Here is a 20,763-nt window from a genome sequence, read left to right on the forward strand (position 1 = left end):
TGTGTTCACACACACGTGAGGGTCTGTACATGAGCAGATTCTGGCGTCTAAAATCTACATCCTGCTTCGGTCAGTCTTGTTTGTTGCAAAGAGCAGGGGAAGGAACCAGCAGCATGTGTGCAGGTTGGGTCTGGGGTGAGGGGGGCTGTCTGTTGTCTCCATCTGTGTCATGGCCACATTAGAGCTCCTGCATGGTGGGCCCACTGCCTCTATTCACCAGCACCTTTTTCTCCTCTTCTCGCCCTGGTTTCGCCCTCTTGACCTCAGCACACACAGACCCTGGCTTGCTTGGCCCTCCGGGGTGCATCTCTATGTACGGCAATGGCTCCTGGCCTTCTTCACCAGCTGGCTGATCCTTTCCATGTGCCATGGTGCCAGTTTGCAGGCAGAATGTAATTGGCCCAGCTCAGCTTCTTGTGTTGTCATCAATTGCTGACCAGCCTCTGGACACCTGCCCTCGGGTCAGGTTAGATCGGCTATGGAGGGGGGAAGCATGGGGTATAAGAGGGGTCACTGCTGGGGCTGGGGCTGGGACAGTTTTCCTTAAGGATGTGGACACAGAGGGCCATGATGAACATCCCAAGTCCTTATGCAGAGTCCCCGTCACCAGCTCAGGGCCCACCCCTCTCCCAGCGGAGGCCAGGACAGCTGGGACTGCCCCACAGGCAGGACTTGCCGGGCAAGGTGGGCGTGAGTGGAGGCAGCCTTTTGGGACCTGGGGTCTGCTCATCTCCCTCCTCTGCTCTCCTGTTATGGGTTGAATTGTGCCCCCCCCCACACACTCATATGTTGAAGTCCTGACCTCCCGTACCTCAGAATTGACCTTGTTTGGAGATGGGGTCTTTACAGAGCTCCTGAAGCTAAAATAAGGTCTTTAGGATGGGCCCTAATCCAATATGACTGGTATCCTTATAAGAAGGAGAAATTTGGAAGCAAGACACACACAGAGGGAAGAGGATGGGAAGAGACACAGAGAGAAGACAGTTATTTACCAGGTAAGGAGAGAGGCCTGGCACACGACCTTCCCTCACAGCCCTCAGGGGAACCAACCTTACCAACACCTTGATCTTGGACTTCTGGGCTCCAGGACTGTGAGACAACACACTTCTGCTGTTTAAGTCACCCAGTCTATGGTCCTTTGTTGTCAGAGCTCTAGCAAACTAATATCACCCCCAAGAAAAACTTCCTGGAAAGAAGGAAAGAAGCCACAGGACACCAACATCCCTAGGGGGTGGACTGGGGCTATAGACGTCCAGTGGGAGGGACAGCCGGGAAGCCAGGCCTCCTTGCAACCATGCCCCCCACCCCCCGCATCTAAGGCCCCTGACCCGGGTTCTTCTGACACTTGGCCTCTGGACTCAGCACAGGAGGAAGCTCTGAGGCTTGTGCCTGAGTTCGGCGTTTACCATCTCTGACGAGACCCACTGAAGGCTTTTGGTCAGAAAAAATCTGATGATGTTTGCATCTGAGAAAGACCCCTTGAGAATTGCAGTGAGGAGGACAGGTGAGGTGGGAGAGGGGAGACGGGAGGTGGGGAGGCAGGTCCTTGTGAGCAATGAAGAGGCCTGGGGAGGGGATTCCAGAGCTGTTTAGGGGGTATCACTGTCATGATGTACTGACAAGATATGGGGGTGAGGGGTGGGGGGGTTAGAGACGAGAGGAGGACTCTGGCCTGAGCACCTGCAGGCGGGTGGTGCTGGTCACCAGGGTGGGCCTGGGAGGATGAGAGACAGGTCTGTTCTCTGCACATCAGATCAGCACTGTCCAAAGGACAGCGACCCAGCTGCCCGGGGTCAGTCAGCAGAGGGAGACTGGGCCTGGGGCGCAGAGGAGAGGTCCGGGCAGAGATGTAGGTTTTGAGGATCACTGTCCAAGTGGCACTGTGTCATGGCTGGGGGCCCTTGTACAGGAGGACTGGGTGTGAGCTGCTTCTCCCAGGAGCAGGGCTAGAGACTAGTGTTCAGGAGGTGATTGGGTCGAGCCCTGAGAGGGAGGGGGGGCGATGACACGGGGAGGGAGGAAAGATACAGGGAGAAGACAGCCATCTACAAGCCAAGGAACGCCTGAGGCTACTAGAAGCTCAGCTTGGGGAGAGCCTGGAACCGATTCTCCCTTACAGCTCTCAGAAGGAGCCGACCCAGCTGACTCCCTGATTTCGGACTCCTAGCCTCCAGAACTGGGAGATGACAGTTGTTGAAGCCACCCAGTTTGTGGCACTTTGTTGCCCCAGGAAACTAATGCACCGTGATTCATGGAGGAAGAGAACGGTCTTAGAAACTGGATGGGGCAGTTGTTGTAGACAAGTGTCTGAAGCCCAGCAGATGACGCTCCAGTGGCCAACGAACCGTCCTGGTTTCTTGGGATGGAGGACTGAGGCTGTCTTCCGGAGGCGGTAAGTGCTGCGCAGAGGCAGAGGGAACCTCCTCTCTGGAGGTGGCCCTGAGGTCGAGGCGCCCTTCTTGCTGCGCTGGGCCTCCTAGAGAAAGCCGGCAGCTTGCACAACGAGCTCCCACTGTCTGCAGGGGCTTAAAGCCTCCTTTCTCAGGGATGTAGAGTAGGGAGAGCACAGTGGGACACATCTTGGGCTACAAGCACTCCAAGTTCAGAGGAGCCAGGCCTGAATCTCCACCGAGGACCGAATAACTGCAAAATCCCTTTTCTTAACCAATAGTATTTTATTGTCAGTTATAAATATTTTCCACGTGTCCCCTATTTACAGTTGCAAAATAGTTTATGATATTATACCCTCACCCACCGTTCGGCCTCTTTCTATAAACTCCATGAACATTGAATAGGAAATAAAAAGCTCTTTTGGGGGCCCACCAACCTGGTTCCCCAGACTCCAAACAACCCCACACGGACAGCAGGCAACGTTGCAGCGGGTGCTACACAGTAGCAAAGGGGCGGGGTGTGAGACGACTCCCGGCGGGGTCAGGACGCCAGGCTCCTCAGGACATTGGTGATGCTCCAGTGCTGGCCCGAGCACCTCTGCAGCACCAGCTGGAAGCCAAACTCTGCGCCGCTGTTCTCCTGCAGCTCCAGACAGCGCTTGGACTTGCGGTTCTGGATGGGGCCTCCCTAGGAGCCGGGGCGGAAAGTGGGGTCAGAGGGCTTGGGGGAGCCTCAGGCCTACTGGCTGGTGGGGATTACTTGTAGGTGCAGGTGTCTGGGATCCTGTGAGGCTGCGGGAGGTCTGGGGTCAGCGTTCCCAGGAAGCCTGAGGATCCCTGTCTCGAAGTGCTGGTCTCCTGAGACTGAACTTGTGCCTCCGTTTTCTTCACAGGCCCCTAGTTCTTTGCTAGGACAGAGGACTGAGATGCTCCGCCCCCGCTTCCGTCTACCTGGCTGGGGTGTGGCATGCTGGTCTGCTCCTACAGCTCCCACCCCAGGGGCTGGGTCCTGCTCCCCATAAGCATGGGCTGGGGTCCTGTTCTGAAAATCCTAGTTCCTTGGGACCACTCCATGATTGGCCTGAATTTGAGCATCGCCAGAGGCCCAGGACCTCCTGCTTTTAGGGTCCTTGCCCCCAGCTGGACCTCTGGAGTCATCAGTGCTGGCCTCAACCAAACCCAGGCTCCTAGATACTACCTTAGGGCACTGGGCTCCCTTAGCCCTGGATATTCATGGTTTCCCTCCATGCTACTGATGTCCCAGAAGGTTCTGTAGCCATGCATACTCAGTTTATGCTCAAAGCCCCTTGAAAGAAGGGAGGTTCTGCTTCTCAAAGCAGCCCCACAGCAGCAAAGAAGAACCCCCCCCAATTTTTGCTTTTAGTGAGATCCTTGCAGGCCTTAGACACTCTGGGGCTACCGGTCGTCACCTGGGCATCAGCTCAGACTGTGCATCTCTGAGTTCCACCAAAGATGTGCTGCTCAACTGGGCTTTGGCCTCCCAAGCAGGCAGGTTCTTATAAGTGGGCCCCTTGTAGCTTAATGGTCCTTGAGTGTATGGTCAAACTCACCTTCTCCCCAGAGTCTACTCCTCCTGTGTTTCCCATCTCAGCAATAACCAGGCATTTCCACCGATGCCTCCGCCTTCTCCCCAGCATCTAATTAGGCACCAAGTCCTGCCAGTTCCACCTGCCTCATGCCTTGTGCCTGTCCCTTCATCCCCATCCCATCACACCTGCCCTGATTTGGCCCACTGTCTTCTGTAACCTGGACAACGGCACCAGCCTCCTAGCTGACCCTCCCCCTTTCCCCTCCAGAAGCAGGACCCTGCAGCCCACCCTCCAGCTGCCCCCCGTGCCCATCCCAGCGAAGAGCACTCTGAGAGAGGGGGGACGCACACCTCTTCTGTAAGGAAGTCATCCCCAGTCGGCCACCGCTGTCCCCATGGCGACCACTGACACCTCAAGAGAACATTGAGACTCAATTCCCACAGCTGCCTGGGAAACTGGCAGCATCTCCCGCCGCTGAGCCCTGCGACCCACCGACCCCATGCCCCAGTGGGTATCCGACAGAACTGTTTGCACCGGTTGTGAAACAGAATTTGTAAAAGCTCCAACCTGGAAACAACGCAAACGGCCATCACCAGTAGAATGGAGAAACAACTTGTGGTTATTCACATAATGGGATACTACTCGGCACTAAAAATGAGCAAACTAGAGCTCTGCTCAGTAAGGAGAAATCCCACAAATATAATGTTAGCCAAAGAAGCGAAAGAGCACATACACAGATCTACTTACATAAGCTTCCCAAACAGGCAAAATAAGACCATAGACTTGGAGTCGGGAGTCGGGGGTGGGTATCTTAGGCAGGAGGGAGTGGAAAATGATTGACAGGCGGCAAAGGGGTGCTTCTGGGGGGTTGGGAGTGTGCTATTTCCTGACCTGGGTGGTGGGTACATGGGTGTTGGCTTTGTTTTCAATTACTGAGTTATTATTGTTTAAAATTATTTTGGTACATATGTTCGCATGTTTCTATATGTGTATGGATTATTCTTCAGCTAAAAAAATTGAAAACAGAAATCCAGCTCCCTCAGAAGGCGTGGCAGAGGGCTCAGCGTATGGATGTGTGTGTCGGGGAGAGGGGGGTGCGGTTCCTCATTTCCCATGTGTGCGACATGGCCCGGGGGACCGCAGAGCTCCTCAGAAGCATTCGAGTGAGTAAAGCAGGGCCTCCCACTATGCTCCGACCCCAGCACCTCCCCTGAGGAGAACACAAGAGCAGAGACACAGCACAGCAAAGGCAGCTCACCTGGGGCCCACAGGTGCAGCCAGAGAGAAGCCTGCAGGGTCAGGCCCAGAGGGGACAGAGAGACGACTGGCCACTGGGCAAGGGCTCACAAAGTCCCCCCATGTTGGAAGAGACATGGGAGACCGACCCTCTCGTTCTCGCCTACCAGCTGACCGAGCCCTCCTGGCTGAGCACCCTTTCCTGGGCCGCGCCATCTTTGGAGCATTGTCCTTCACTAAAATCCTTGTCTGGGGGGCAACCAGCAAGGGGTTCCAGACCGTGCCCTCGGGTTTCCACACGGGGGTCAGATCCTGCCTCTCCACCTCGTCCCTTCGCCTAGGGGAAGGTGAGGCCCATGGCCGCCCGGTTCCATGCTCTACCAGGCGAAACATTCCCAGTTCCTTGTGGGACAATCTGGTTTCATTTTTCCATCCTGGTTGCTCTCCTTTGGACAAACTCCAGTTGTTTTTGTGTCACTCAGAACTGACCACCACCTCATCTCCACTGGACAAGAGACTCCTTCAACATAGCCAAGGGATCTGCACTATTGGTGGCCGCATCACGCTCCAGAACCCCGATGGGATGACTGCAGAGGCCAGCTTCAGGTCGTCCCCTCAGAAGCTGTGGTCCTCCTTGGGTCCTCACTCTGTCCCTCAAAGCCTGGAGTTTTGAACCCAGAGGCATCCTTTGTGACGCTTGCTCTCAGCAAGGCCAGCCTGTCACTTTGCCAGGCCCAGGTTTCTGTGGCCTGAGCACTCTGCCGCCCACACCCAGGCTGGGCCGTGTCACTGGTGCTTCCTCTGTGGGCCTGGGGCCAGCCGCCCCTGACCCCCCCATACCCCTGGCAGCCTGGTCGTGTGTCCTACCCTACGACACTGGAGTAGAGTTCAGGCAGGGTGGGAATGAAACCAGCCCAGCTCTCTAACTCACAGGGTCTGCTGGTGATTCGGGTGGTGAGACAGAAAGGGGAGAGGGCTGGATGAGGATGCTTTTCTGGTTGCCGACTGTGTGGCCTGGGGCAAAGCCGCTCTGCCCTCCTGGTTCCATCGTCTCTAGGGCCAGATCGTAATTTCTGCCCTGATGACTGAAGGTTGAGTAGAAGGACTGATGGGCAACCCCTTTACCGCTACAGAACAACGAATGGCTATGAGGCTATTCACAGTGTCAGGATATCTGGACTCCAGAAAAAGTGCACAACAGGCAGAAAGGGGGGCCAGACCAGGATTCTGACTGCTCGGCGTGGCCTTGCCAACAGCGAGGCTGCTTCAGCGGCCCTGGACCACTGAGGCTTGGAGAAACCTGTCCTAGACAGGGAGGCCACAGCCCCTCCTTCCCCGCCAGCCACTCGGGCACCGTGCCAAGGCCGAGAGAGAGAGGCGGGGGCAGAGATCACTGAGAAGTAAAGTGTTCCTTCAGAGACTCAAATATGGCACTTTCCAAAGATGGCAGAAGAGTAAGACGCAGAGATCACCTTCCTCCCCACAGATACACCAGAAATACATCTACACGTGGAACAACTCCTACAGAACACCTACTGAATGCTGGCAGAAGACCTCAGACCTCCCAAAAGGCAAGAAACCCCTCACGTACCTGGGTAGGGCAAAAGAAAAAAGAATAAACAGAGACAAAAGGATAGGGACAGAATCTGCACCAGTGGGAGGGAGCTGTGAAGGAGGAAAGGTTTCCACACACTAGGAAGCCCCTTCGCAGGCGGAGACTGCGGGTGGTGGAGGGGGGGAGCTTCGGGGCTGCAGAGGAGAGCACAGCAACAGGGGTGCGGGGGGCAAAGCGGGGAGATTCCCGCACGGAGGATCAGGGCCGACCAGCACTCACCAGCCCGAGAGGCTTGTCTGCTCACATGCCAGAGCGGGCGGGGCTGGGAGCTGAGGGTCGGGTTTCGGTCGGAGCGCAGGGAGAGGACTGGGGTTGGCGGCGTGAACACAGCCTGCAGAGGGTTAGTGCACCACGGCTAGCTGGGAGGGAGTCGGGGAAAAGTCTGTACCTGCCGAAGTGGCAAAAGACTTTTTCTTCCCTGTTTCCTGGTGCGCGAGGAGAGGGGATTAACAGCGCTGCTTAAAGGAGCTCCAGAGACGGGCGCAAGCCGTGACTAAAAGCGCGGACCCCAGAGACAGACATGAGACGCTAAGGCTGCTCCTGCCGCCACCAAGAAGCCTGTGTGCGAGCACAGGGCACTATCCACACCCCTCTTCCGGGGAGCCTGTGCAGCCCGCCACTGCAAGGGTCCCGGGATCCAGGGACAACTTCCCCAGGAGAACGCACGGTGCGCCTCAGGCTGGTGTAACGTCACGCCGGCCTCTGCCGCCGCAGGCTCGACCCGCACTCCACGCCCCTCCCTCCCCCTGGCCTGAGTGAGCCAGAGTCCCCGAATCAGCGGCTCCTTTAACCCCGTCCTGTCTGAGCGAAGAACAGACGCCCTCCAATGACCTACATGCACAGGCGGGGCCAAATCCAAAGCTGAGCCCTGGGAGCTGTGAGAACAAAGAAGAGAAAGGGAAATCTCTCCCAGCAGCCTCAGAAGCAGCGGATTAAAGCTCCACAATCAACTTGATGTACCCTGCATCTGTGGAATACATGAATAGACAACGAGTCATCCCAAATTGAGGAGGTGGACTTTGAGAGCAAGGTTTATTATTTTTTCCCCTTTTCCTTTTTTTGTGAGTGCGTATGTGCATGCTTCTGTGTGAGATTTTGTCTGTATAGCTTTGCTTCCACCATTTGTCCGAGGGATCTACCTGTCCTTTTTGTTTTAAATTTTTGTCTTAATAATTACTTTTTATTTTAATAACTTTATTTTATTTTACTTTATCTTCGTTCTTTCTTTCCTTCCTTCCCTCCTTTAGACAACGAATCATCCCAAATTCAGGAGGTGGACTTTGAGAGCAAGATTTATGATTTTTTCCCCCCTTTCCTCTTTTTGTGAGTGTGTATGTGTATGCTTCTGTGTGAGATTTTGTCTGTTTAGCTTTGCTTCCACCATTTGTCCCAGGGTTCTATCCATCCTTTTTTTGTTTTTTTCCCCTCTTAATAATTATTTTTTTAATTTTAATAACTTTATTATATTTTACCTTATTTTATTTTACTTTATCTTCTTTGTTTCTTTTTTTCCCTCCTTCCCTCCTTCCTTCCTCCTTTCTTTCTTTCTTTCTTTCTTTCTTCTACTAATTCTTTCTTTCTCCTTTTTCTCCCTTTTCTTCTGAGCCGTGTGGATGAAAGGCTCCTGGTGCTGCAGCCAGGAGTTAGTGCTGTGCCTCTGAGATGGGAGAGCCAACTTCAGGACACTGGTCAACAAGAGACCTCCCAGCTGCACATAATATCAAACAGCGAAAATCCCCCAGAGATCTCCATCTCAACACCAGCACCCAGCTTCACTCAACGACCAGCAAGCTACAGTGCTGGACACCCTATGCCAAACAACTAGCAAGAAAGGAAAACAATCCCACCCATTAGCAGAGAGGCTGCCTAAATTCATAATAAGTCGACAGACACCCCAAAACACACCACCAGACATGGACCTGCCCACCAGAAAGACAAGATCCAGCCTCATCCACCAGAACACAGGCACTAGTCCCCTCCACCAGGAAGCCTACACAACCCACTGAAACAACCTTAGCCACTGGGGACAGACATCAAAAACAACGGGAACTACGAACCTGCAGCCTGCAAAAAGGAGACCCCAAACACAGTAAGATAAGCAAAATGAGAAGACAGAAAAACACACAGCAGATGAAGGAGCAAGATAAAAATGCACCATACCTAACAAATAAAGAGGAAATAGGCAGTCTACCTGAAAAAGAATTCAGAATAATGATAGTAAGGATGATCCAAAACCTTGGAAAGAGAATAGACAAAATGCAAGATACATTTAACAAGGACCTAGAAGAAATAAAGATGAAACAAGCAACGATGAACAACACAATAAATGAAATGAAAAGTACTCTAGATGGGATCAATAGCAGAATAACTGAGGCAGAAGAACGGATAAGTGACCTGGAAGATAAAATAGTGGAAATAACTACTGGAGAGCAGGATAAAGAAACAAGAATGAAAAGAACTGAGGACAGTCTTAGAGACCTCTGGGACAACATTAAATGCACGAACATTCGACTTATAGGGGTTCCAGAAGAAGAGAAAAAGAAAGGGACTGAGAAAATATTTGAAGAGATTATAGTTGAAAACTTCCCTAATATGGGAAAGGAAATAGTTAATCAAGTCCAGGAAGCACAGAGAGTCCCATACAGGATAAATCCAAGGAGAAATAGGCCAAGACACATATTAATCAAACTGTCAAAAATTAAATACAAAGAAAACATATTAAAAGCAGCAAGGGAAAAACAACAAATAACACACAAGGGAATCCCCATAAGGTTAACAGCTGATCTTTCAGCAGAAACTCTGCAAGCCAGAAGGGAGAGGCAAGACACATTAAAAGTGATGAAGGAGAAAAACCTGCAACCAAGATTACTCTACCTAGCAAGGATCTCATTCAGATTTGATGGAGAAATTAAAACCTTTACAGACAAGCAAAAGCTGAGAGAGTTCAGCACCACAAAACCAGCTTTAAAACAAATGCTAAAGGAACTTCTCTAGACAAGAAACACAAGAGAAGGAAAAGACCTATAATAACGAACCCAAAACAATTTAGAAAATGGGAATAGGAACGTAAATATCGATAATTACCTTAAATGTAAATGGACTAAATGCTCCCACCAAAAGACACAGATTGGCTGAATGGATACAAAAACAAGACCCTTATATATGCTGTCTACAAGAGACCCACTTCAGACGTAGAGGCATATACAGACTGAAAGAAAGGGGATGGAAAAAGAAATTCCATGCAAATGGAAACCGAAAGAAAGCTGGAGTATCAATTCTCATATCAGACAAAATAGACTTTAAAATAAAGACTATTAGAAGAGACAAAGAAGGACACTACATAATGATCAAGGGATCGATCCAAGAAGATATAACAATTGTAAATATTTATGCACCCAACATAGGAGCACCTCAATACATAAGGCAAATACTAACAGCCATAAAAAAGGAGATCGACAGTTACACATTCATAGTAGGGGACTTTAACACCCCACTTACACCAATGGACAGAGCATCCAAAATGAAAATAAATAAGGAAACACAAGCTTTAAATGATACATTAAACAAGATGGACTTAATTGATACTTATAGGACACTCCATCCAAAAACAACAGAATACACATTTTTCTCAAGTGTTCATGGAACATTCTCCAGGATAGATCATATCTTGGGTCACAAATCAAGCCTTGGTAAATACAAGAAAATGGAAATTGTATCAACTCTCTTTTCCGACCTCAACGCCATGAGACTAGATATCAATTACAGGAAAATATCTGTAAAAAATACAAACACATGGAGGCTAAACAATACACTACTTAATCACGAAGTGATCACTGAAGAAATCAAAGAGGAAATCAAAAAATACCTAGAAACAAATGACAATGGAGACACGACGACTGAAAACCTATGGAATGCAGCAAAAGCAGTTCTAAGGGGGAAGTTTATAGCAATACAAGCCCACCTTAAGAAGCAGGAAACATCTCGAATAAACAACCTAACCTTGCACCTCAAGCAATTAGAGAAAGAAGGACAAAAAAAAAAAAAAAAACCCAAAGCTAGCAGAAGGAAAGAAATCATAAAAATCTGATCAGAAATAAATGAAAGACGGGTTGGAAGATGGCGGAAGAGTAAGACGCGGAGATCGCCTTCCTCCCCACGGATACACCAGAAATACATCTACACGTGGAACAACTCCTACAGAACACCTACTGAAGGCTGGCAGAAGACCTCAGACCTCCCAAAAGGCAAGAAACTCCCCACGTACTGGGTAGGGCAAAAGATAAAAAAGAAAAAACAGAGACAAAAGAATAAGGACGGCACCTGCACCAGTGGGAGGGAGCTGTGAAGGAGGAAAAGTTTCCACACACTAGGAAGCCCCTCCGCGGGCGGAGACTGCGGGAGGCGGAGGGGGGAGTTTCGGGACCGCGGAGTAGTGCACAGCGACGGGTGCGGAGGGCAAAGCGGGGAGATTCCTGCACAGACGATCGGTGCCGACCGGCACTCACCAGCCCGAGAGGCTTGTCTGCTCACCCGCCGGGGCGGGCGGGGCTGCGAGCTGAGGCTCGGGTTTCGGTTTTGGACGGAGCGCAGGGAGAGGACTGGGGTTGGCGGCTTGAACATAGCCTGAAGGGGTTAGTGCACCACGACTAGCCGGGAGGGAGTTCGGGGAAAAGCCTGCACCTGCCGAAGAGGCAAGAGACTTTTTCTTCCCTCTTTGTTTCCTGGTGCGCGAGGAGAGGGGTTTAAGAGCGCTGCTTAAAGGATCTCCAGAGACGGGCGCGAGCCGCGGCTAAAAGCGCGAACCCCAGAGACGGGCGCGAGACGCGGCTAAAACCGCGGACACCAGAGACGGGCGGGAGACGCTAAGGCTGCTGCTGCCGCCACCAAGGGGCCTGTGTGCGAGCACAGGTCACTCTCCACACCCCTCTTCCGTGGAGCCTGTGCAGCCCACCACTGCCAGGTTCCCGGGATCCAGGGACAACTTCCCCGGGAGTACGCACGGCGGGCCTCAGGCTGGTGCAACGTCACGCCGGCCTCTGCCGCAACGTCACGCCGCCTCTGCCGCCGCAGGCCCGCCCCGCACGCAGTGCCCCTCCTTCCCCCATCCCCCAACCCCCGGCCTGAGTGAGCCGGAGCCCCCGAATCAGCAGCTCCTTTAATGCCGTCCTGTCTGAGCAAAAAACAGACGCTCTCCAGCGACCTACACGCAGAGGCGGGACCAAATCCAAAGCTGAGCTCCTGTGAGCTGTGAGAACAAAGAAGAGAAAGGGAAATCTCTCCCAGCAGCCACAGAAGCAGCGGATTAAAGCTCCACAATCAACTTGATATACCCTGCATCTGTGGAATACCTGAATAGACAAGGAATGATCCCAAATTGAAGAGGTGGAATTTAGGAGCGAGATCTATGATTTTTTTCCCTTTTCCTCTTTTTGTGAATGTGTACGTGTATGCTTCTGTGTGAGATCCTGTCTGTATACTCTTGCTTCCACCATTTGTCCTAGGGCTCTATCCGTCCATGGTTTTTAAAAAAAATTTTTTTTCTTAATAAGTAATTTTAATTGTAATAACTTTATTATACTTTACCTTCGTTCTTTCTTTCTTTCCTTCCTTCCTTCCCTCCTTTAGACAACGAATCACCCCAAATTGAGGAGGTGGTCTCTGAGAGCAAGATTTATGATTTTTCCCCCTTTACCTCTTTTTGTGAACGTGTATGTGTATGCTTCTGTGTAAGATTTTCTCTGTATAGCTTTGCTTCCAACATTTGTCCTAAGGTTCTATCCGTCCCTTTTTTTTATATATATATTTTTTAATTCAATAACTATATTATACTTTATTCTATTTTTACTGTATCTTCTTTCTTTCTGTCTATTTTCCTTCTTTCCCTCCTTCCTTCCTTCCTTCCTCCCTCCCTCCCTTCTTTCCTTCTTTGCTTCTTTCTTCCTTCCTTCCTTTCCTCCTTTCCTTCTTTCTTTCCTCATACTTCTACTAATTCTCTCTACATTTTCTCCTTCTTTCCCTCCTTCCTTCCTTCCTTCCTCCCTCCCTCCCTCCTTTCTTTCCTTCTTTGCTTCTTTCTTCCTTCCTTCCTTTCCTCCTTTCCTTCTTTCTTTCCTCATACTTCTACTAATTCTCTCTACTTTTTCTCCCTTTTATTCTGAGCTGTGTGGATGAAAGGCTCTTAGTGCTCCAGCCCAGGAGTCAGGGCTCTGCCTCTGAGGTAGAAGAGCCAACTTCAGGACACTGGTCAACAAGAGACTTCCCAGCTCCACATAATATTAAATGGTGGAAATCTCCCAGAGACCTCCATCTTAACACCAGCACCCAGCTTCACTCAATGACCAGCAAGCCACAGTGCTAGACAACCTATGCCAAACAACTAGCAAAACAGGAACACAACCCCACCCATTAGCAGAGAGGTTGCCTAAAATCATAAGGCCACAGACACCCCAAAACACACCACCAGATGTGAACCTGCCCACTAGAGAGACAAGATCCAGCCTCATCCAGCACAACACAGGCACTAGTCCCCTCCACCAAGAAGCCTACACAACCCACTGAAACAACCTTAGCCACTGGAGACAGACATCAAAAACAACGGGAACTACGAACCTGCAGCCTGCAAAAGGAGACCCCACACACAGTAAGATAAGCAAAATGAGAAGACAGAAAAACACACAGCAGATGAAGGAGCAAGATAAAAACCCACCAGACCTAACAAATGAAGAGGAAATAGGAAATCTACCTGAAAAAGAATTCAGAATAATGATAGTAAGGATGATCCGAAATCTTGGAAGTAGAATGGACAAAATGCAAGAAACAGTTAACAAGGACCTAGAAGACATAAAGGTGAAACAAGCAATGATGAACAATGCAATAAATGAAATCAAAAGTACTCTAGATAAGATCAATAGCAGAATAACTGAGGCAGAAGAACGGATAAGTGACCTGGAAGATAAAGTAGTGGAAATAACTACTGCAGAGCAGAATAAAGAAAAAAGAATGAAAAGAACTGAGGACAGTCTCAGAGACCTCTGGGACAACATTAAACGCACCAACATTCGAATTATAGGGGTTCCAGAAGAAGAAGAAAAAAAGAAAGGGACTGAGAAAATATTTGAAGAGATTATAGTTGAAAACTTCCCTAATATGGGAAAGGAAATAGTTAATCAAGTCCAGGAAGCACAGAGAGTCCCATACAGGATAAATCCAAGGAGAAATAGGCCAAGACACATATTAATCAAACTGTCAAAAATTAAATACAAAGAAAGCATATTAAAAGCAGCAAGGGAAAAACAACAAATAACACACAAGGGAATCCCCATAAGGTTAACAGCTGATCTCTCAGCAGAAACCCTACAAGCCAGAAGGGAGTGGCAGGACATACTGAAAATGATGAAGGAGAAAAACCTGCAACCAAGACTACTCTACCCAGCAAGGATCTCATTCAGATTTGATGGAGAAATTAAAACCTTTACAGACAAGCAAAAGCTGAGAGAGTTCAGCACCACCAAACCAGCTTTACAACAAATGCTAAAGGAACTTCTCTAGACAAAAAACACAAGAGAACGAAACAACCTATAATAACGAACCCAAAACAATATAGAAAATGGGAAAAGGAACATACATATCGATAATTACCTTAAATGTAAATGGACTAAATGCTCCCACCAAAAGACACAGATTGGCTGAATGGATACAAAAACAAGACCCTTATATATGCTGTCTACAAGAGACCCACTTCAGACCTAGAGACACATACAGACTGAAAGTAAGGGGATGGAAAAAGATATTCCATGCAAATGGAAATCAAAAGAAAGCTGGAGTAGCAATTCTCATATCAGACAAAATAGACTTTAAAATAAGGACTATTAAAAGGGACAAAGGAGGACACTACATAATGATCAAGGGATCGATCCAAGAAGAAGATATAACAATTGTAAATATTTATGCACCCAACATAGGAGCACCTCAATACATAAGGCAAATACTAACAACCATAAAAGGGGAGATCGACAGTAACACATTCATAGTAGGGGACTTTAACACCCCACTTTCACCCATGGACAGATCATCCAAAATGAAAATAAATAAGGAAACACAAGCTTTAAATGATACATTAAACAAGATGGACTTAATTGATATTTATAGGACACTCCATCCAAAAACAACAGAATACACATTTTTCTCAAGTGTTCATGGAACATTCTCCAGGATAGATCATATCTTGGGTCACAAATCAAGCCTTGGTAAATTTAAGAAAACTGAAATATCAAGTATCTTTTCTGACCACAACGCCATGAGACTAGATATCAATTACAGGAAAAGATCTGTAAAAAATACAAACACATGGAGGCTAAAGAATACACTACTTAATAATGAAGTGATCACTGAAGAAATCAAAGAGGAAATAAAAAAATACCTAGAAACAAATGACAATGGAGACACAACGACCCAAAACCTATGGGTTGCAGCAAAAGCAGTTCTAAGGGGGAAGTTTATAGCAATACAAGCCCACCTTAAGAATCAGGAAACATCTCAAATAAACAACCTAACCTTGCACCTCAAGCAATTAGAGAAAGAAGAACAAAAAACCCCAAAGCTAGCAGAAGGAAAGAAATCATAAAAATAAGATCAGAAATAAATGGAAAAGAAATGAAGGAAACAATAGCAAAGATCAATAAAATTAAAAGCTGGTTCTTTGAGAAGATAAACAAAATAGATAAACCACTAGCCAGACTCATCAAGAAAAAAAAGGAGAAGACTCAAGTCAATAGAATTAGAAATGAAAAAGGAGAAGTAACAACTGACACTGCAGAAATAAAAAAAATCATGAGAGATTACTACAAGCAACTCTATGCCAATAAAATGGACAATCTGGAAGAAATGGACAAATTCTTAGGAATGCACAACCTGCCAAGACTGAATCAGGAAGAAATAGAAAATATGAACAGACCAATCACAAGCACTGAAATTGAAACTGATTAAAAATCTTCCAACAAACAAGAGCCCAGGACCAGATGGCTTCACAGGTGAATTCTATCAAACGTTTAGAGAAGAGCTAACACCTATCCTTCTCGAACTCTTCCAAAATATAGCAGAGGGAGGAACACTCCCAAATTCCTTCTACGAGGCCACCATCACCCTGATACCAAAACCAGACAAGGATGTCACAAAGAAAGAAAACTACAGGCCAATATCACTGATGAACATAGATACAAAAATCCTCAACAAAATACTAGCAAACAGAATCCAACAGCACATTAAACGGACCATGCACCATGATGAAGTGGGGTTTATTCCAGGAATGCAAGGATTCTTCAATATACGCAAATCAATCAACGTCATACAGCATATTAACAAATTGAAGGAGAAAAACCATATGATCATCTCAATAGATGCAGAAAAAGCTTTTGACAAAATTCAACACCCATTTATGATAAAAACCCTGCAGAAAGTAGGCATAGAGGGAACTTTTCTCAACATAAATAAAGGCCATATATGACAAGCCCACAGCCAACATCATCCTCAATGGTGAAAAATTGAAAGCATTTCCACTAAGATCAGGAACAAGACAAGGTTGCTCACTCTCACCACTCTTATTCAACATAGTTTTGGAAGTTTTATCCACAGCAATCAGAGAAGAAAAGGAAATAAAAGGAATCCAAATCGGAAAAGGAGAAGTAAAGCTGTCACTATTTGCAGATGACATGATACTATACATAGAGAATCCTAAAGATGCTACCAGAAAACTACTAGAGCTAATCAATGAATTTGGTAAAGTAGCAGTATACAAAATTAATGCACAGAAATCTCTGGCATTCCTATACACTAATGATGAAAAATCTGAAAGTGAAATGCAGAAAACACTCCCATTTACCATTGCAACAAAAAGAATAAAATATCTAGGAATAAACCTACCTAAGGAGACGAAAGACCTGTATGCAGAAAATTAAAAGACACTGATGAAAGAAATTAAAGATGATACAAATAGATGGAGAGATATACCATGTTCTTGGATTGGAAGAATCAACATTGTGAAAATGACTCTACAACGCAAAGCAATCTATAGATTCAATGCAATCCCTATCAAACTACCACTGGCATTTTTCACAGAACTAGAACAAAAAATTTCACAATCTGTATGGAAACACAAAAGACCCCGAATAGCCAAAGCAATCTTGAGAACGAAAAAAGGAGCTGGAGGAATCAGGCTCCCTGGCTTCAGACTATGCTACACAGCTACAGTAATCAAGGCAGTATGGTACTGGCACAAAACAGAAAGTTAGATCAATGGAACAGGATAGAAAGCCCAGAGATAAACCCATGCACATATGGACACCTTATCTTTGATAAAGGAGGCATGAATGTACAGGGGAGAAAGGGCAGCCTCTTCAATAAGTGGTGCTGGGAAAACTGGACAGCTACATGTAAAAGTATGAGATTAGATCACTCCCTGACACCATACACAAAAAGAAGCTCAAAATGGATTAAAGACCTAAATGTAAGGCCAGAAACTATCAAACTCTTCGAGGAAAACATAGGCAGAACACTCTATGACATAAATCACAGCAAGGTCCTTTCTGACCCACCTCCTAGAGGAATGGAAATGAAAACAAAAATAAACAAATGGGACCTAATGAAACTTCAAAGCTTTTGCACAGCAAAGGAAACCATAAACAAGACCAAAAGACAACCCTCAGAGTGGGAGAAAATATTTGCAAATGAAGCAACTGACAAAGGATTAATCTCCAAAATTTACAAGCAGCTCATGCAGCTTAATACAAAAAAACAAACAACCCAATCCAAAAATGGGCAGAAGACCTAAACAGACATTTCTCCAAAGATATACAGACTGCCAACAAATACATGAAAGAATGCTCAACATCACTAATCATTAGAGAAATGCAAATCAAAACCACAATGAGATATCATCTCACACCAGTCAGAATGGCCATCATCAAAAAATATAGAAACGATAAATGCTGGAGAGGGTGTGGAGAAAAGGGAACACTCTTGCAGTGTTGGTGGGAATGTAAATTGATACAGCCACTGTGGAGAACAGTATGGAGGTTCCTTAAAAAACTACAAATAGAACTACCATATGACCCAGCAATCCCACTACTGGGCATATACCCTGAGAAAACCAAAATTCAAAAAGAGTCATGTACCAAAATGTTCATTGCAGCTCTATTTCCAATAGCCCGGAGATGGAAACAACCTAAATGTCCATCATCAGATGAATGGATAAAGAAGATTTGGCACATATACACAATGACATATTACTCAGCTATAAAAAGAAACAAAATGAGCTATTTGTAATGAGGTGGATAGGCCTAGAGTCTGTCATACAGAGTGAAGTAAGTCAGAAAGAGAGAGACAAATACCGTATGCTAACACATATATATGGAATTTAAGAAAAAAAAATGTCATGAAGAACCTAGGGGTAAAACAGGAATAAAGACACAGACATACTAGAGAATGGACTTGAGGATATGGGGAGGGGGAAGGGTAAGCTGTGACAAAGCGAGAGTGGCATGGACATATATACACTACCAAACGTAAAGTAGATAGCTAGTGGGAAGCAGCCGCATAGCACAGGGAGATCAGCTCGGTGCTCTGTGACCGCCTGGAGGGGTGGGATAGGGAGGGTGGGAGGGAGGGAGATACAAGCAGGAAGATATATGGGAACATATGTATATATATAACTGATTCATTTTGTTATGAAGCAGAAACTAACACACCGTTGTAAAGCAATTATACTCCAATAAAGACGTTAAAATAAATAAATAAATAATAAAACAGAAAAAATATATATGGCACTTTCCAGGCCCTACCCTGGCCCAGCTGTGCCCTCAGCACCCTAGAGACAGGAAACACAGGGACCCTGAGGCAGAAACAGCCTGTGTGGTCTCCGGGAAGGCGCTGGAGGAAATGGAGTGAGGCCAAGAGCAGGGCTGTGAAGGAGACACAACCTCAGTGAGGGCATCTGGGCCTGTAGGGAGGGTGGAGAATGAGGTCAAGAAAGCACCCTCCCGAAAGGCTCTGAGAGGAGAATCTTCTAGAATAGAGTAGTAAGGCCACCTTGGAGGCCTGGTATACGTCTTGGGCCGTATGTGGGATACAGAGAGAGGAGCCATCCCACCTTTTGGTGCTGGAGCCAGTGGCCAGTCTCCCTCCCGTCTTCCTTCCTGGACCTCAGCCTCTCTCACTGAGCAAACTCTGGGCTCTCGCCCCCTCTCCGGCCAAATGCCATTCACCAAAATTGCAAAGGAGCCTTCCTGTTCTCGATTTAGTCCCTTCCTGGTGAGCTCAGCGCCTTTGGGAGCAGCCTGGTGGTATTACCATCCTTGCCTCTGCCTGCGGGCTCTGGCCCTGAGGTAAAAGTAGTTACAGTCAAGGCTTATTTACCATGTCCCCAGCAGTGTGTCAAATGCTTCACACACTCAATCTCAAGTGTTCTTCACAATAACCCTGAGCAGTGGAGATGATAATTATCCCCATTTTGTAGAACTGGAGACTGAGGCTCAGAGAGGTGGGGTCACATGGTCAGTCAGTGGTAGAGCCAGGCTGAGAACCTGGGCGTCTGCCCCCTTCGCTGTTCCTCACTAGGATGAGTGGCCACACCCTCCCCTCCATTTATCCCACCCCACACCTGCCTCAAGGTAGTAGACTAGACTGAGAGCTGCTGGTGTCCCATTGCCTGGGGTGGAAGGTCATCTGAAGAGCTTCAAGGGCTCTGGGGAGTCAGGTTGGTCTAGTTCTTTTGAGAGCTCTCTGCAAAGACATGATTTATCCATCTATCCATCCATCCAATATTTAATGAGTGCCTACCACATGCCAGGAGCAGTTCCCACCCACTGAGATACATCAGTGACTAAACAGGAGAAGATCTTTGTCTTTGTGGAGACTATATTCCAGGAGGGGGAGCAAATGGTAAATTCTATAGTGTGTTAGAGGTGCTAAGATTGTACACAAAAATGTAGAGCAGTGCTGTGGACAATGTGTCCGCTTAAAATTCATATGTTGAAGCCCTGATCACCAGTGTGATGAGAGGTGGGGCCTTTGGGAGGTAATTAGGTCATAGGGGTGGAGCCCTCATGATGGAATTAGTACCCTTACAAGAAGAGTCACAGGAGGGATGACCTCTTTCCCTCTGCCTCGTGAGGACACAGTGAGAAGGTGTGAGACGCCATGATCTTGTACTTTCCAGCCTCCAGAACTGTGGGAGATAAATGTCTGTTGTTCAAGCTTCCCAGTCTCTGGTCCTTTCTTGTTATAGCAGCGTGGACGGACTAAGACCGGGAGGTTGTGAGGGTACCGGAGTGGTGCTGAGAGCAGGAGGCTGTTGCGGTGATCCCCCCTGAGAAGATGAGAGCTGGGCAAGGACATGAACGAGGAGGAGCCCAGGTGTATCTGGGGGAGCCTTGTGCCCCAGAGTGCAGTTCCTGCACCAGCAGAGGCCTGGTGTGCGCAGGGAACAGCACGGAGCGGGGGTGGGAGATGAGGTCCAAGAGGGGAGGGAGGGGCATCTTGTGCGAACGGACTTCGGCTGTTCACCTGGTGACAGAACAGGCCACTGCAGGGTCGGACTGACATGCTAACCGGGTCCCCCTGGCTGCTGTGTGGAACGCAGAGCCTGGGAGGAAGGAAGGAAGGAAGCAGGGCCACCTGTCAGCAGGCTCTGGTCCTCACACAAGTGGGCGGGGGCTTAATGCAGGGCCCCGCCCTCGGTGGAGGGCACAGTGGCTTGGTTTATTAGTCCAGTCGTCTAAATGATTTGTGTAATACTTAAAACTATAGGATCTGGAAACACAATACTTTTAATTAAAGCATTTAAATAAGGGCAATTAAACCTGGCAGGAGGGATGCCACAGCACCCAGAGAGCTTAACTGGAATGGAAACCAAGTTAAGTATGGAAACAGCATCAAAAGAAAATGGGCGGCGGTCGCTACGGTGCTGACAAGATGGCGG

The 20,763-nt window shown here is 47.8% G+C and overlaps 1 protein-coding gene across 2 annotated transcripts in view; it reads right to left on the minus strand.

Annotated features, from left to right (window-relative positions):
* Positions 1-2,660: 2,660 nt before the first annotated feature.
* Positions 2,661-20,763, minus strand: part of GALNT18 (polypeptide N-acetylgalactosaminyltransferase 18) — a 353,141-nt gene continuing 335,038 nt past the window's right edge. For both annotated transcript variants that reach the window (XR_004351151.1, XM_032640889.1), the window contains one exon: positions 2,661-3,078. Coding sequence is in view for 1 of the 2 variants with exons in the window: in XM_032640889.1 (XP_032496780.1) it covers positions 2,932-3,078 (147 nt within the window). In the remaining variant the exon portion in view is untranslated. The remainder of the gene's footprint in view (positions 3,079-20,763) is intronic.

The sequence above is a fragment of the Phocoena sinus genome, chromosome 8 (genome assembly GCF_008692025.1).
Source record: "Phocoena sinus isolate mPhoSin1 chromosome 8, mPhoSin1.pri, whole genome shotgun sequence".
In the NCBI taxonomy this organism is placed as follows: Eukaryota; Metazoa; Chordata; class Mammalia; order Artiodactyla; family Phocoenidae; genus Phocoena; species Phocoena sinus.